General features: G+C 34.6%; 2 protein-coding genes across 4 annotated transcripts in view; both read left to right on the forward strand.

Annotated features, from left to right (window-relative positions):
* The window catches only part of LOC106164374 (uncharacterized), a 629,853-nt gene that overhangs the window by 530,686 nt on the left and 81,502 nt on the right, over window positions 1–17,665 (forward strand). The window lies entirely within an intron of this gene.
* On the forward strand, window positions 8,817–17,491 carry LOC147762096 (uncharacterized). The gene is made up of 3 exons (XM_087011443.1): window positions 8,817–10,875; window positions 11,583–11,724; window positions 16,920–17,491. The coding sequence occupies exons 1-3, from the start codon at window positions 8,922–8,924 to the stop codon at window positions 16,933–16,935; spliced, it is 2,112 nt and encodes a 703-aa protein (XP_086867569.1). The 5' UTR covers window positions 8,817–8,921; the 3' UTR covers window positions 16,936–17,491.

The raw sequence follows: 17,665 nt of genomic DNA on the forward strand, positions 1-17,665 counted from the left end.
GAAAATCCTTATCATATTCTTATCGTTAACTACAGTTGTCGCAAAGCTTTTTTTTTGGGGGGGGGAGGGGGGTATCGGTATTTCCTAGTAATTTGACGAACTTTTGTAGACTGTCAACTTTTGCCAATCCTCTAAAAACAAAATAAAATCTTTATTGAATTAACATAAAATCTGCATACGTATCTGTTTTTATATTTGGTACATTGTAGTTTAGTGTATGATTTGGCCAGTTAATTGCCAATTTACTGAATTATTGTTTAAAATCCTTTGTTTTGTGGCATTTGTCTAATCAAATGTGAAAAATCAAAATTTCATCAGAAAGATGACACTTTGATTGGTAAGGCTAAAAGTTTAATAAAAAATAGGAAGCTCAGTGTTTTATTTAATGTTGATCTTGTACTTGTCATTTCTTAATTCTATATTTCGGTCGGGATCAAGGGGTGATTGAGAACAAAAGGCCTGATTAGGTGCCAGTCTTGCACGTGCTGTTGGGTTATTTTTGCTGAGTGTTTCTGAATCACTGAGCACAAGTGACAATAGAGTTATTTTAAGTAAACTTGTTTTTGCATAACCTTTTTAATTTTGTTTAGGTAATATTGTTCTTAAAATGACTATTGACTGGGATAAGGTTGTAAACTGACCATGTCTTCATGCTGTTCTTGATTCGCACGGCGCATAAATTTGTTCCTATTCTAAGATTTAAAGAGAAGAAAAACATATTCATTTATCTATGAGAAAGCATTCATTAAATTTACAGAACTGAATAATGTTTGACTGCTGTTTCGTATTTTGTGTAATCATCAGCATGGCGACATACAGTAAGTTGTGGGGTCAGGAGTGTGTACCCGTGTGCGGGGAGAACGCTTACATGAGATCATATGCATTTTGAATTTTCTATATTGTCACCACCCTTGGATAAAAATGTCCCTCGGTGAAATATTGGATCAGTCACAAGACAAATACTCCAATTTCAACTTTGAACGATTGCTGTAAAATACATCGTCAAATCTTCAACTTTCTCTTTTAACTCTGGGCAAAAACCTAAGAATTTCATGTTCTGGTCAGTATTATGTCGCCTTGTATGCAGTGTTCTTGAACACTTTTTTAGAACCAAAATGATTGATCTTGAGCGACAATATTCAAAATGCATAGAATCTCCCACACATTTAGTTGTAGATAGTTGTATTTAAGATTAATTTATATCTCAAATTGCGCAGTCGTTATGAAAATTACTTTTTATGTAGAGCCAAAACGTAATGTTAGGATTTTGCATACATCTGTATGGTGTAGTTGTTTGTATTTGTTATAATAAACGTACATAAAAGTTGTAATAGATGATGTGCAAAATGTCTCATGTTTATTCTTGACTTTCTTCTCTTCAGCTCGACTTGAACCTTAGGTTTTCAACTCCTAGCTCGTCCTTTTCTACTTCTTAGTCTGTCGCCTTACCTACTGAGCCACTGTCTCAGTTCGCGTTTTTCCTCATTCGTATGATCCTCTTATAGTAGTTTGAATTGTTTATTTGGGTTTATTTTTGCAAAAGGTAATTTGCTGGGACCTAGAAGCGCCAGGAATCGAACTGGGGACCTTCTGTCTCAGAGGCAAGCGCGTTACCTACTCCTCTAAGTGTTCCCACCCACCCTCCCCGTGTAGACTTTCTTCTTATAGTAACCAAAGAAAAATTCTAATAGCACCTCATTGTAATTCCAAAGTGCCCGAGCCAGGAATCGAACCCCAACCCCAGGCTTTCACTGAGCCATGTAGCCATCAGTAAAAACGCTAAGACAATTTGCATATTCAATAAGCTTTTTTTATTAAGAGCAATTCAAATTTATTTTACTGTATTTCATTATTAATAAAACATATCTATAAAACATCATTGTCTTAAGTCTTTTTATTACTATAACTATCTGTGAGAATATTATTGATGGCTGCATTTAAATTCACTTACAGGTGTAAAATACATAACGTTCTTATCTATTTGACTTGACAAATAAACTGTCTACCACATTAATGGTCTTATGTTTGATCTTAATGACACAAGCAAAATATTTCAACTTCTTCATTAAAAAAACAATGGTGGATCTAGTCTCCGCCCTCCCCTAGGAGAGCTAGAGACCCATTCTGGACTCACATGATCAAGTCCTCAAAATACTCCATCTCATCCTAAATGTCAACATCTGACCCCTTTAAAATGTCCTGGATCCGCCATTGTTTTTCTGTATATAACAATGAAAATTATGAGATATTTATTTTAATAAAAATTTAAAAATGCTCTGTTTAAAAATTGCATGCTTTTTTCAGTCGTACACTTATCGTTGTGAAAAAAAAACGGACACGCACTTTCGTTATGTCTGGCAAAAAAAGTGTCAAAGGTACTAAGGTAAAAACACATACAGCGTTTACCTAGCTGTTGACAATATGGACAGAATAATAAACACTAGTTTATAAAGGGAATTTAAAATTGAAAAAATTCCTTACAAAAACTATTTAAAAAACAAACTTCATCTTCACTTATGAAATCTGGGTTAAAATCCAAGTGACAAATCACGATATTTCTCACGTATTGAAACGGGTCTTTTTATTTTCTACATCCATTTTCAATTTGAAAAATCTTGTAACAAATGATTTGCAACCTTCTGAACATAAATTGAACCTGTATTTGTTCAAGAGATTAATGGCAAAAATATCAGTTATATTGCCGGATAAGACGTGTTACATTTGTAAGAACTACATTCAGAGATAAATACTAAAACACGAATGGCAATTACATGCACCAAATCAGCTTTTCAAAATGGAAATTTTCCCAAATCTAAATTGAAAATTGAAAATTCTACATACTTCACTAGTGAAACAAAATCATCAATCTTCGTTCGTAAAATTACATCTCTTACTCAACAAGACAGCAAATTTTCGAATTTCAAGAGACGATATGCCCTATTTCTCATCTGAACATTAAAAGTAAGACACACAATGAGCGTCACTCTAGATTTCAGTCCATTTGGAGAATGAAGCTGAGGAATACAGTCACGCCGGTAAAAACAGAAATCAAGAATTAGACACTGGGCTTGTAAAATTTATCAACGGTTTTGATAATGTGTTCCATATGATTTAAGTGAAATTGCTGGATATTAAAGAAAAATTTTGGGCTTTAAACAGACATAAAATTTCTATATTTTTGCGGACTTAATTAGCATTCGATCTAAACTAGAAAGTCACCCGTTGCTGTCTTGCTGAAGAATACCACAAACAGTACCATTTTACATGTCACGTGTGACAAACTAGAAACTACGATAGTATAAAACATATTTCAATACAATAAAGCAATTTTTTCTAACTGATGACCATGCATTCTGATATATCATTACGTTTTAAATATGTAACATTTAATTCGTAAAAGACCTCAAATTCGTGATGTTTTATTGAAAGAAAGACACCTTTGGACAAAGCCTTTCCTAATCCGTTCCAAACAGCATTTCGGGCTATCAGCTCGAAAGGTTGATCTTATAATTTGTCACGCAGAAATCAATATAACTTCAATTTATCTTACACATTTTAATGAAATGAAATATTAAATATTAATTTATGAAATCTTGCCAATATTCGAAATGGAAGTGTATTACTATACCCCCTTAATGCTTCAATTATGTTCTTTACTTCGGAAATGGACGTTTGTTGCTATACCTGACATATTCTATAATTCCACTACCAACCGATCACTAAATATCAACATGCCAATTTATAGCCAGACCTTCACAATACATTTCACAGCATTTTCCCCTCCTTGGCCATTTCTCACGATAAACTTCAACTGCCACTACTATTTCTACCGACGAAGGTAAAAAAACTAAACATGAAGTGCAACTGCATCTTCCTTTCTTTCATGAGACGTGATGAGATGAAGTGAAGGAGGAAATAAATGGTACGCGGGGAAAATGTTGGGAAATGGTCATGAACGCTCTTAAGCAAACGGGTGTCAAAATACATTTCGGAAATAAATCACAATTTACTTATCACCAAATGCCTGACATTGATTTCTTAATACTTTATATTGATATGGCTGAAATTACGATATTCGTATACTTAATATCTAAGCCGCCTTCGCTCCACTTCCTGATCACTCAGCACTGAGGCAGTGACGTCTCCTTCCAGGCTGTCCATCCCATTACATTCATGGTAGGGGGAGGTGACAGGCTGAAGTGACCGCCTTTCCTTTTTAACTCTCACCAATATTTTACGGATGGAACTTCATTTGTACTTTACAACATTAAAAATACATTGCGCGACGTTTGTGTTCAGTATATTTCAAAAAATGCCAGACGAAAATAACTTCAGATCCTTATCCACCCCAAATTGAAACAACATTTTGTAGGTCACTAGCTATCTTGATATGACTCAATATTGTTCACTGATTTGAATATCTGAGCAGTTTTTGCTATGTTTGACCAAGTAGACCTTACGATAGAGACTGCGGTGTTTTGATTCTGATGCTGTCTCAACCATGATTGTGACGGACTCCACAAATATCACCTTATTGTGTTAGTGAAGACATAACGCGAGGCAGGGAGGGGGGATAAAAAGTTCATAAAGAAATTACCTAATAAGCTTTTGAAAATGACAATATGATATTTTAGTTTAGATTAGATGTCGACGAACCATTCAATAGAGAAAGTTGGATTAGAAGGAAATATGTTGAAAAAAACGGCACAAAAATGATGGGGGGAGGGTATGGATGATGGTATAAAAGGTTTGGGAGAGTCGGGGTAATTGAGTTTTTAGTGCGTTCGGGTGTTTACCGGTGTCCTTTAACTTTAACTCACCAAGTTATACAAACTTTTACAACTTTTGTCTCTAAAAAAACCTGTTCAGATTTATTTTTTCTACTTATATAACTAGGCCTACCCTATGTTTCAACTATAGTAATTCACAAAGATGGACTTCGAATTCCAAGATGACGTCTAATGAGAAAGAGCGCCATTACTAAAAACGCAGCACTAGAAAATTAACTGGCAAATCGTCAACTCTAGGAAAGGAACTAAAATTAAAATAAGTTCCAGCAAATGTTATGCTGACGTTATGCTAGAAAATCATCGTGACATTATAATTTAGCGCTGATTTACTCTATCAAATTCTTCCTCTGAAATGTTGTCCCAATGAATAAAATTGAAGCTTGCATACTTGTCTGTCATGTCTTGAAATTGAAATTTTAAAAGATTAAAATAGAAAGAAGTTATAGGCATTTTTCATTGAAATTAGCGTTTTTACACACAAGCAACGTAATGGCGCGTAAAAAACGACGTAAAATCTCTACGCAGTGTCGACAGAATTTACGTGAAATCAAATTTTGCTATTTTTGAACTACACAAACTGTCGGCGATTATCACATTAAGTATGTTTGCCGACTTGCACGAAATGTTGCACATTTTTATTTATGCACTAGGGCCTATTTGTGCAATTATCCAGAATACATCAGAAAACATAAGACAGAAGTGCTAATGAATGAGATTTAGTGCTTTTGCTGAACTATCCCCATAGGCAATGGGCTAAAAAAAAAAAAAAAAAGAGTTGTACAGATAGCGGTTTGAAGGACAGAATGATAATTTGTTTTTTAAATGAAAAAAGGATTTTTTCGAAGTGAGATATTTTGTACTTCATAAAGAAATCTCAACAATATTTCAAAAATGTTCCAGTAACAGAATGTTAGGCTATCGACGTGAGTGTCACCTCTACCTGAGGTGTGCAAAAAGCTGAATCCTGATGAAAGCCACATAACGGAGAACGGAGACGGAAATATCGGAGCGCAAAAATTGACTTGTTTTAATTATTGATTAAAACAGGCTTTTAGTATATGACTAAGTTGTAAAACAGCTGATGGATTTCTTGAAACATTGAATGACTTGAATTGGAATATAATAAAATTCTTAATTGCAGATTTGATTTTTCTGTATCATTTTGTGTAGTTAAAGTATTCTACTATAGCAAACTGCTAACAACACATTTCTAACCGAGGCGTTACTTTGCAAAGCATAAAAAATAGTTTTGTGTGTGTGTGTGTGTGTGTGTGTGTGTGTGTGTGTGTCGGGGTGGGGGACGTAGGTCGTGCGAGGGAATCTTCCTCTCTGGCAATTGTCAATGTTGACAGGTATGTAATGGTCAGGGAGAATAGAGGAAGTTGAGTTACAACAGTATTAATGCTACAGTATTTGACCTCAGAGTCTGTATCTCAACATGATTGTGACGGTGTCCATGAATTTCATCATATTGTGCTAGTGAAGACAGCGATAAATGACAGAGGACTCTGATATGATCATTTTCTTATAATTATCATAATAATTTTTTTAGATACTCGAAACTTTTTTATACTGAATGCATTTATTTCAAGAGTGTCCAAATATCATGAATTTCATTTATATGAAAAAAGAGTACCATGTAACAGTGATAACCGTACTTGAGGCCCTGCAGGCGATAATTTTTTTAATCTTGGAATTCACGTCGAGACGTTCTTTAGGCCCTTGTTATTTTCTCTTTTAATATAAAATTTGAAATTTTCCTTGGTGGGATGGTGTACGTTACATTTAGTTCAATTTTGCTGAGAGGTTATAACAGAAAACTTAATGAACTTTGTAGATTTACAGAGTATGATTGATATGTTTATATTTAGTACAGTGATGATTGATGGACAGGTGGGTCAGAAGACCACGTGAGAACAGACTGTGCGTGCGGTGCGATTTAAACGGAGGAATATATAGTCTGTGACTGCATACATACGACTGAGTGCCCAGATTAGTTTCGTTCAATACACTTTACAACTTTGAAGAACGTTTTCGCTAGTCCTCGAATTTACATTCTAATGTTTACTACTTGATAAATCTACATTTTGAATTGAAAGACACTGTGCAATGTATAACAGAGCATATTTGGAGTATTTTCTATAAATGACGACAAAATCTTTGCCAGTAGAGCACGTGACATGTTGTTTGTAGCAGTAGATTTGCTAACTTCTGCAGTTTTCAGATATATAAACATAAATTGTACATAATTGTAAACAGAAAATAAACGGCGTTCAGTTTTTTGGGTTACGTTTATACTGGGACACCCTGTATTTCAATTTGTATCAACCGAAAACAATTTTAACTTCGGGTTCTGCGAGATAAGAGAGTAAAAAATCTTCCTTTTAATGGAAAGGGAATTGACTAAAAAAAAACACGTGTAGATTGTAACTGTGACATTTCGTCTGACATAAACATACAAATGTGCATTTTTTGTTATATTAATTGCAATAAATGAGAATTATTTTGTTTTCTACTAGAACTTTTTGTGTCCTGCCTATATGTATCACTACGTATTTAAGATACTGTATCCAAACACCCAGTTAACCCCGGCCCTAAAGAGACAAATTCCATTCCTGTGCAAAACAGAGCAATGATTTAAGTAGTTAAATATTCATGTGTGTATATATGTATGTATGTATGTATGTATGTATGAATATGGAAGAGCATGTATGGAAGATCATAAACCAAATCATTTATTATACCAAAAGTTATAGAATATTCGCATTCCCCAAGACACCCTCCGTCATGGTCGCAGGTATCAGGGACCCCCCCCCCCCCGGGACAATCCTCCACCTCGGGGTATTACCCCCTGGACAACCGACACCCGGACAATTCCCCCTGTAATGAATATAATACTAAGAATAAACAGTGTGACACTAAGAAATATTATAAATGCCTGCTTTAGATCAAAATGTTCACCAGGTAGAGATATTGATAACAGATAATCTCATTTATCCAGGAATCCCTTTGATGAGCTGTCAGTTTTAATTGTTTCTTCACTACCCCCCAAAATCTCCACTGACAAATTATTTTTTAAAGGATGCCTTTCCAACTAAAAGATACATTTTTTGTCAATTGATGGTGCCTTTACAACATTACTTTGTACCAGAGCCAGCTGAGTGATGACGTCAATTCTCTCTCTCTCTCTCTCTCTCTCTCTCTCTCTCTCTCTATATATATATATATATATATATATATTTATTTAATTTCTACGTCAATTCTATATATATATTTATTTTTAATTTCTACCATAGGCCAGCTGAGAGATGACGTCAATTCTATGAAGAAATTGTTGCTGTTAAAAGAAAAGTCCACATACATGTAATTAACAAGAGTCATATTCATTATTATCTTGTGGCGTCAGCATGTAGGACCTACTTTAAAGGGATAACAACTGTTCGCATGATATCCATATTTCATAATAAATACATTGTAAATAACTCACAGAAATGTAATGAATTCTTTTCAAATTATTGTTTTTTTTTTTTTTATTGTTTTTAAATGAAACTGTTCTCTCGTAATAAATTCTATTTTACCACAAAAACGGCAGTTAACGCAATTATTCTGGAATTTGTGCTTGCCATCACACCAAGTGACCTCTATTGATGGCTACACTCTGTAATAATCTCTTATGCTTAAGAGAATATTAAAAAACTAAACTTTTAAGGGAAAAAACACGGACTTGCTTTGAATGTCGGAATGTATTCATTTACCATTAATAAGACTGGGAAAATTGTTGTTTACCCCAGCAAAATTCATTTTTTGGCCAAAATGAACAGTTCTTATCCCTTTAAGTTTTTACAAGAACTCGTGTCTTTATAGCCAGGGAAGATGCTCAAGAAAAGGTAACATGATATAAAAGATACGGGTTTTGGCTGTTCACGTCAAATTGCGTTGAAAGGGGTGTTTATTCCTTGGTATAAGGTTCCGCTTTTTATGTCATTTTTTCTTGTAGCCTGAAATGCCGTTTTCCGCCATTTTGTGACCTGACCTGCCGTTTCTACAAATGCGAGCTTGCCTCAACTGCCTCGTGGTCGAGGTGGAGGCCATGGACGTGTTCAGTACTGGGAACATTTTAATCATGTAATCATGTTTTATTCGGCACTGAGATATGTCTACCGAAGTTGTAGTCGACACAGTTTTGTTGGTAGAATAACTCAGTGTTTGGCACAACCCTCGCGATGCCATCAATCGCTGCGATTTACATGTGCCGTCTCTCAACTCGGAAGGCGAAGCCCTCACATGATGTGGGGTTGGACGATGGGGAGAGTTACCACTGGGACTGAGCTGTCATATTCTACAAAAACAATCAATGAATATGACGCCATGAAGATGAAAGATGAATATAACGCCATCATCAGAGACACAAAAATGCATTTTGAAAGAATGGCGAAGAGGTACCTCATTCAAGATGGAAGGAACGAAGGGGAGATTATTAGTAATTACGAGAACGGAGCTCGTGAAGCTGAAAAAGGCCTTGACGGAGTTCTACGGTATATATATGCTGTTAGTCTTAAATGTTTGAGGGATTTGCCAAGATATCAAAATACTCATCTTCTACAAGATGACAGGTTATCATCAGCCCTGCTAACCATCCTCAACAAAGGTTTGATGGAGGGAAGTGTTCCACGTCAGTTTATCGGATTGTTGTTAGTTGGAGTTTTAATTCAGCCATCTCCAGAAATCCTTCAGTTTTATAAGGAACTGGAGAGACACATGTTACAGGTATGGTCCGAATGGCATGTTAAGTCTAGGATAGATGCCTGCCACCGATGGCTGCATCTGTCTTTACTACACAAGCAGAAGTACTTTGAAGAGCAGATAAGGATTTTCTTGATGGCTGGGACAAAGCTAGAGAGGAAAGAACTTGGAGGCAAAGAAATTCACTGGCTTGTTAGTGTTCTAGAATCTGCAACACACTATTCTGGTGCACTGGGTGGAAAATGGGTGGATGCAAATGATGTAAGACATTTTTTACAGGAGCTGAAATTCAACAGTGAATTCTCTGAGCCGAGAGAAGTGTACAGGTATGTCCAACTCTGTCATAATGTTGAATATTTGGTGCCCTCTGACATTTTATGGAAGGGGTTGGAGATTCTGCTTCGTGATGGAACTGAAGATTACAAAATACGTGCATTTCTGTGCATTAAGTGGATGTTGGGCTTAGCCCAAAAGCAGAAGTTGAATAAAGGTTTCATGGATGTACAATATGTTACAGAACTTGCTGAGATATTTAAGAAGCACGCATCTTTGTTGCCATTGAGAGAGCAAATTGGTATTACATGGGAATTTAGTGTAATTTATTATTCTGATCATGAAATGCTGTTGAAAGTTGCTGAGAACTTTGTGTCTAATGCACAAGATATCGATGGGGAGGATGGTTATAGATTAGTTCAGGCTTACCTACGAATGGATTGCAATACAAATATTGCTTTTTTAAAAAAAGTAGTTGATTTAGTGCAAAACCAAGGGAGAAATATCCCCCGTTTCAAATTGCTTTCCATTACTTGTGATTTGATGCGCCATCATGGCTATTATGAAGTCTTCAGTGGAATACTTGATAGCTGTTTCCAGTCTGGTCTGATGAAGGAGGAATCATTAAATGTCATGAAGACAAAAGGGTATGCATGTTTAAGGATTGTGGAGTTGTGTGGAAGATTAGAAATAGAGCAAATTGACAAGTATGTTAAGAAGATTCCACCAAGTCTTTACAAAGCAGATGGTATTCAATACTTTGCAGAGAAATTGAAAAATAAATGTCAGCATTCCTCAACGCAGGCTGTTTCAGCAGCTGTATGGAGGATTCTTGGTGGTCCCCACATGGCAAGAGTCACGCCAGTACTTCCCATATATCGTCCTATTGTGGAGTTCTGTTTGAATGAATTGAATGAGCCTGTAGACATGAAGCTGGTGCCCAGGGTCTTTGATGAAAATGGATTCCTCAAAATGGAAAACATGTCTGCCTTGCCAGATAGATGGAGAAGAATAGCAGTGTGGATTCTTCATGATGAAGATTTCTTAATCAACAAGCCAATGTTAACTGGTGAGTTAAAAATGTGGTTGTTGTATGTAGAGATAGCTTTAGTAAGCCCACCCTGCTGCCATGAGCAGCTTTGGGTTATGACTAACACAAGCTTGACTTCAGTGTATTGAGCCTATTTTTTCCTATATACTTGCTGGTTACCAACTGAGGGCCAGCTTATATAGCCATAACAACAATAGGGTACTGAGAATAACAATAGGGTACAAAGGACAACAATGATGTATCAATAGAGAGTAATGTAGACAACTGACGCTTGTATAGTACACTTCTCATATTAATTCAACATATGTAAGTAGCAAGCTGTGCACCTGCCTTGTTGATTTCAATCAGCATTTTATCAGTAATACCTAAAGATGTTATGTGACTATGGCTGTGTACCTTTTTTGGTTTTTGGTAATTTTTTATGGGGGGAATGAGTACTTTCTCTCTGTATGTATGTCAAATAATAAGTACTATACTCCACTGCCTCACTAAATCTCAACATGTTGTGGTATATATTTCCCAGGTAACAGTATATTATTTCACGTTTTAAACAGAGGCCATCTTAATTTGAATGTGTTATATGTCTATGTGATAAAGTTTTGACATGAATAGGTTTTCTTTGTGTAAATATTAATTTGTCAGTATATTCAGGCACATATTTCCTCTCAGTAAGACCTTGAAATATGTTTTATGTTAACATTGATTTGGTTTTCTTTATTCACCAGGTGATGCAAAGGCAAACAAACACTTCCTATATCAAGCTGGATACAGAGAGGTTCTAGAGGTGCCTTTTTTTATGGTGGAAGAGAAATCTGCAAGTTTGCACAAGTTTTTGAAGGAGGAATTGAAAAAAATCCCTCACATAAGGTAAGGAAGTAACACTATAATTTTTCTGAACAGAGTAATTCTTTAAAAATATTGTGTAAGAGGTAGACGTAACACTTTGTGATAGAATCTTATTGCTATTTGTACTTTTTCCTTGTTTGGGGGGGGGGGCTGCTTGCTGCCTGTTTTGCACAAAGTAGAATTTTTTGGCATAACTAAGCTAAGAATACAGAAATTGATAACTGACAATAAAAGTCATCCTTGTTTTGAGATCTGGGCCTGAAAGCTATTTACCCAAAATTGTTCTATAAATTGAGTGTACTTCATCATCACTGGGTGCCATCCACTCATAGCAGATTGGTTGTCATGGATCACCACATCTCTAAAATACTTAACTATACTTTTTTTGACCAGTTTATTCTTTTATGTTGTCCATGTATGTTGTTCTTGGTCTTCTTTTCAAACATTTCTTATTTACTAGTAGCTTTCTTTCCAGTAGCAATTGTTGCAAATGATCCTTTCAATGTTGAACCAGCCAAAAATTTGTAAAAATGGGAATTTTCTGCATAAAAAAATTGTTTGTGCCTTTTTTCAGAAACTACACAGACCTAAGCTGTCTTATTATAATGAAGAGTTACTCTTACCGTCTTTTTTCATCTTCCTAAGTTTGAGGTCAATCGGTGCATTTCCATGGGAGAAGTAGCCATTTGGTGCCAAAACTGAAAACTCTCTTACACCAATTTTGGAACTTAAAATGCTAGAGACGTCTTGTTTATTGCATTTTGTAGAGCTTGTCAAGCCCAACACTGGAAGTGGTGTCAGTTTTTATGTACAGACACATTGACCTATTCTCTTCAAACTGATGAATATTCGTAAAATGCAGGTCGAATTAAAAAATCAGCATGATCTAACCATTTTTTTTCTATACAGACACAGATGTGTCTGTACATATAGCCATATGCACTTTCATTGTTATAAACCAGTAAACTAATATGAAAATTGTTTAACCTTTTATCATTTAGCACATAGAACTGATAAATATTCATAAAAACACAAGTGAAATGAGAAAATCAGCCTGACCAGATCATTCCAATTTTTTTATCCACCCTTATACAAATAAAATATATAAAACTCTTTTACCTTTTGTCAGAACTGATGAATATTCATAAAATACAGGTCAAGTTTGAAAATCAGCCTTTTCAGACCATTTTTCAAAAAGTTATGCTGTTTTTTTTTTTTTTTTTTTTGGGAGGGAGGATATTCAATCCATGGTTATACAAATAAACTGAAAACCATTTCACCTTTTGTCTTCAAACTTACAGAACTAATGAATACACATAAAATACAGGTCAAGTTTAAAAATCAGTCTGATCAGACAATTTTTTCAAAATCTGTGCTGTTTTTGCTTTTTTTTTAGCATATTTTATCCACCTCGGATTTGATTCTTAGGCATGATAACGGTCTCATTATTGAACTAATTAGACAGTCATGTAAAAGTTATCTTTTGGCATTTTCTCCACCTAAAATATTTTGTAAGTTTAATATATAAAAATGATGGTAAACCTGTTATCTTGTATTGTGTAATAAAGTGTTAAAAATAGAAGTAAACTCATATCATTGCATTTTGTCAAATACAATCATTCGCCTCATTCAGAATCTCAGAATGAATTAAAAATGACATTTAAAATTGTTCTGTTGATATTATGTTTTCACCCCTGTTTGTCTGTTTGTTTGTCATCAACATAACTCAGAAAGATATGGACCGATTTTGATGAAATTTTCAGAGTAGATCAGAAATGGATTAACTTAGGAGTGATCAGTTTTGGGTGGTGATCCGGATCAATAATCAATCAATCAATCAATCAATCATCAACATAACTCAAAAAGTTATGGACCGATTTTGATGAAATTTTCAGGGTAGGTCAGAAATGGGTTAACTTAGAAGTGATTAGTTTTTGGTTTTGATCCAGATCAATAATCAATAATAATAAAAAATTGCGACTTTGGCAGATGTCTGTAGTCTCAGAGTGCTTTTCTAGTTTTTGTTTTATGTAAAAAAAGTGGAAAGAAACTTATTTCAGTGCAGTTATATCAGATATATCTATCTAGCATAGCTTAGAAATTGTGTAGCTTCGAAATTTCATGGGCTTGAAAACCTTTGCTAGTCACATTTTTTTAGATATCCATGTTTCTTGCAGTGCATTGTTTAAGATTGGTGGTGACTTTGCAGTTAAGCATTATGTAATATTGCATCAAAATTGAAGAAAACCCTATTTTGGGCACTGCCGCCCTGGGCCCGGTTGCACCAACCGGTAGTAAGTGAGGCATAGTAGTTGCGCTGGCGTAAACCGGGCGCAAAATGCTACGCCCGAGAAAAGCCAGTTGCACCAAACTGGAATAGTATTTACGTCGGTCTTAACTTAGTCATAAATTTACGGCTGCTAGCTAGGTGGAGTAAGTCGGTCGTAGCTCGTTTTCCACTATGGCTAGGCTGGCACAGTTAGTGTTTGTTGACAATTATCGCAGTTAATGTAGAAAATGTGGGTTGTTATTTGTTTGTTTCTTACTCAAAACTTCCGTCTGTGTATATATATATATATATATATATATATATATATATATATATAAACATAGAGACGTAAGCTTAGAATATCAACAATTTAAGGCTCATATAATATGTATTAGGTCTCTTGTATTTCTTAATCTACAAGATGTAAGCACGATTTAATTAAATGATACCTCACAGTGTAACCATAGAAAAAAAGGTCATAAAATTGTTGACACTGTTGTAAAACTATGAAAAGAAAGCAATTTTGTCGTTAAAGGTGCAATTTTTGCATTCAGTAACAAATGTGGTGTTCAAATCCACTACGAATAGGAATATGTACTGCCTCCATCGCGTTTTTCTCATTTACAACAGCATACTATAATAGCATACTATAATAATATTTTACTATAATCAAATCTTAAGTCAGACATGCTCAAAACTTTTCAGAATAGCCAGACATTCGGACTGACAGTAATGAAAAATTTGCCAAATCGAATGGATTTTTGCAGGACCAAATATTTTCATTTAATTTGGTGGCATTTCATTCACGTGGTAGTTTTAATAGAAGAACTTATGTACGTGTATATTCAATATAAATAGTATCAATAATTTAGACATGTTGCATATTTAAAGAGAAAAATTGACACACTCGAAGCACTGCTTTATTGTGGTTCTCATTTCACAAGTTCCAGGGTGCATATAGGCCTTAAGAAGTGCTTGAATTTGTTTCTTCCTTTGAATGTCCTGAAATTCCACACTTTGTCCTTTAAATAAAATGCACCATTGAACATAGCAATCTTTGGCCTTTCTCATTCATGCCAGTTTGCAAATAACTAAATCAGTATTCCTTTTTCCTGAGTTTATCGACAAAAATCATTTGCAAATGTGATACTACACAAATAGGACATATTTGTGATTGTAGACCGAATGGAAATGTTAATACATGATACATGGTAGCCACTTCACTGTGGAAATGAACGGCTTCCTGGTCAGGGCTCGGTGATATCATATTCTAAAATAAAAAAAATGATGATATCAATACTTAAACTTGTAATGACAACTTCCCCTAGTGTATTCAATATGTAATTGCTGATTGGACATTTAAATAATGTTCATTCACCACGGATCACTTTCGAAGAAGTAACCAAACTTTAAAACTATCTTTACATAAAACAGCAATACGCAACAGGCTGAATATAAACAGAAGTATCCAAAAGACTTATAAACATTACCACTGATAACATTGGGAAATCAAGCTGAGTAAATCAGGTGACCCATTTCTATGCTAACAATGTTATTTTCAAAAAAAAATTATAATAATAATAGTAATAATAAAATTTTAAAAGATAAATACATTAAAGGATGTCTGCATACCTTTTAAGGTCAGGTGTCACTATCCTGGCCTTCTGTACGAATAACTGTTCTTGAGAAAAGAGTCAGGTATCAAAGTTTATCAGTAAACATTTGCCTTGCTGTGCATTTGCCTTGCTAGGCAGCATGGACCACTCTTGTAATAGCTGTCTGTATGTCCCAATTAATAGACCAATGACTGAGTGTATAATATCCAGAGCAGGAGGCTTCCCCATAGGAAAATTACTCTATTCTTCTGAGACAGATACTATGATTGGCCAGCTTACTTTGTCTGTGAATGTTATCCATTTTTTATATCTTGCCTGATAAGTAAATGGAGGGGGGAGGGAGAAAACCCTGTGGGTTTTATATAATTTTATTAGTGAAGTATGTCAAATGAGGACTGTAAATTCAAAATGGTGGCACTTAAAACTCTTGCTGGTCCTTTGGACCGCCAGAGTTCAATTTTTTACCAAACCAGACAAATTTTGCCAGTCATTACTGATCGGACCTACAGTTTCAACATGTCTGAACTTACAGGAAAGAAACGACTTAAATACAGCTTTAGCTGGAAAGCAAGTCTTATCGGTTGATTTTTCTGGCCATTAAATGAGATTACATAAAACACATATGTTGGGATTTCCCTGTAAACTCCCATATGTTTAGCTCTCTGCCAGATTCAGTTGGTAAAAGTCTAAAATTAACAGTGTCACATATATTAGGAATCAGTGATAATTATGCAGGTAAATGTAAATTAACATTGCAAATAATTTTACAAAAGATGAATAACAATGCCTTATTATCCTCATACTCACTTATTCATACCGTGTTAACATAACTGGATTAAAAGTTTGAAAAGCAGCTTTATTGGAATATTTTTTATGTTTAGTTTTATTTATTTTTTTTCCAAACACTGGAATCTTCAAGATGTGACTTTTAACTCCCATCCACCTGAAGCTCTGTACATTTTCTGTATTTCCACATAAGCAATAATATTGGTGTTTATGTCTTTAAGCATAATATATAATATTATTGTATGCACTGACATCATTTTTCACATATTGGGATTTTCATTATGTGAATTTGAACTCTCAGGATCCTGAAACTGTAATCTTATTGACCATGTTACCTGTTGTGCATGATTAAATTTTAGTGTTGATTGACTATGCTGTTATAAGCATTATTTATTATTGCATCAAAATTGATAAAATGAACTATTTTCTGTATATTCATTTTCTGCTTTTTATCTGTACATTTGACAGCTTTGCTGCCTAGTTTATTAACATAGCTTTAGTGTGTCATTGTGAAGTATTGAAGTTTTTCATTTGCTTCTTTACAGGTTACCCAATAATTAGGAGACCTTTGGAGTGCTTCCTGACAGCACTGAAGAGGATTTGATAACTCTGCACTGACTTAAAAAAAAAAAGAATGGAGCCAATGAATATTGAACAATAATCTGAAACCAAGTTTACTAGCTGTAAACTAGGCCTTTTTATTCTTGGTCTTGCTAGTAATATAAACAAGGCCATATCATAATAGTGCATATGCATGGTTGAAAATCTTCACATGTGACTTTAAAAAATAATGAATTCTGTTTTCTTATATTGTCTTTGAGCACTGACATAGTGACTGACATTTGGTGTGAAGACAGTGTTAAAGCTATTGGGGCACATTATGATTGTTTAAGGGGTGTGCAGGGGTGTCTTAATCACCCCCTTCCAGGTTGGTTCTGTAATCACAGTAATATGGAAATTGAAAATAAGGCAAATGCTTGCAGAAGGGAAAATGTTTATGGTGAATTATGTTGAATGTTCTACTGTTAGATATGTTATTTCACTAATTGAATTGTTAGAGGTGTAAAGCATTGTACACCTTTTTATGTTGTCTGGAAATAAAAAGATGTTAAAAATATTTTTATTAGAAATATTTCATTTAATCACTGTAGGTGATGACTGTCCTATAATGCATATTCATCAGAATTATATAAAATTGCTCAAATTTAGTAAAACGACAGTGAAAAAGCCATTTTCAACCTAAAACTATATTGAAAAGGTGAAGTAAGGGTGTATTCCCAGAGCTTTTAGA

This window comes from Lingula anatina, chromosome 4, assembly GCF_051362555.1.
Source record: "Lingula anatina isolate TDL-2025a chromosome 4, LinAna3.0, whole genome shotgun sequence".
Taxonomy (NCBI): Eukaryota; Metazoa; Brachiopoda; class Lingulata; order Lingulida; family Lingulidae; genus Lingula; species Lingula anatina.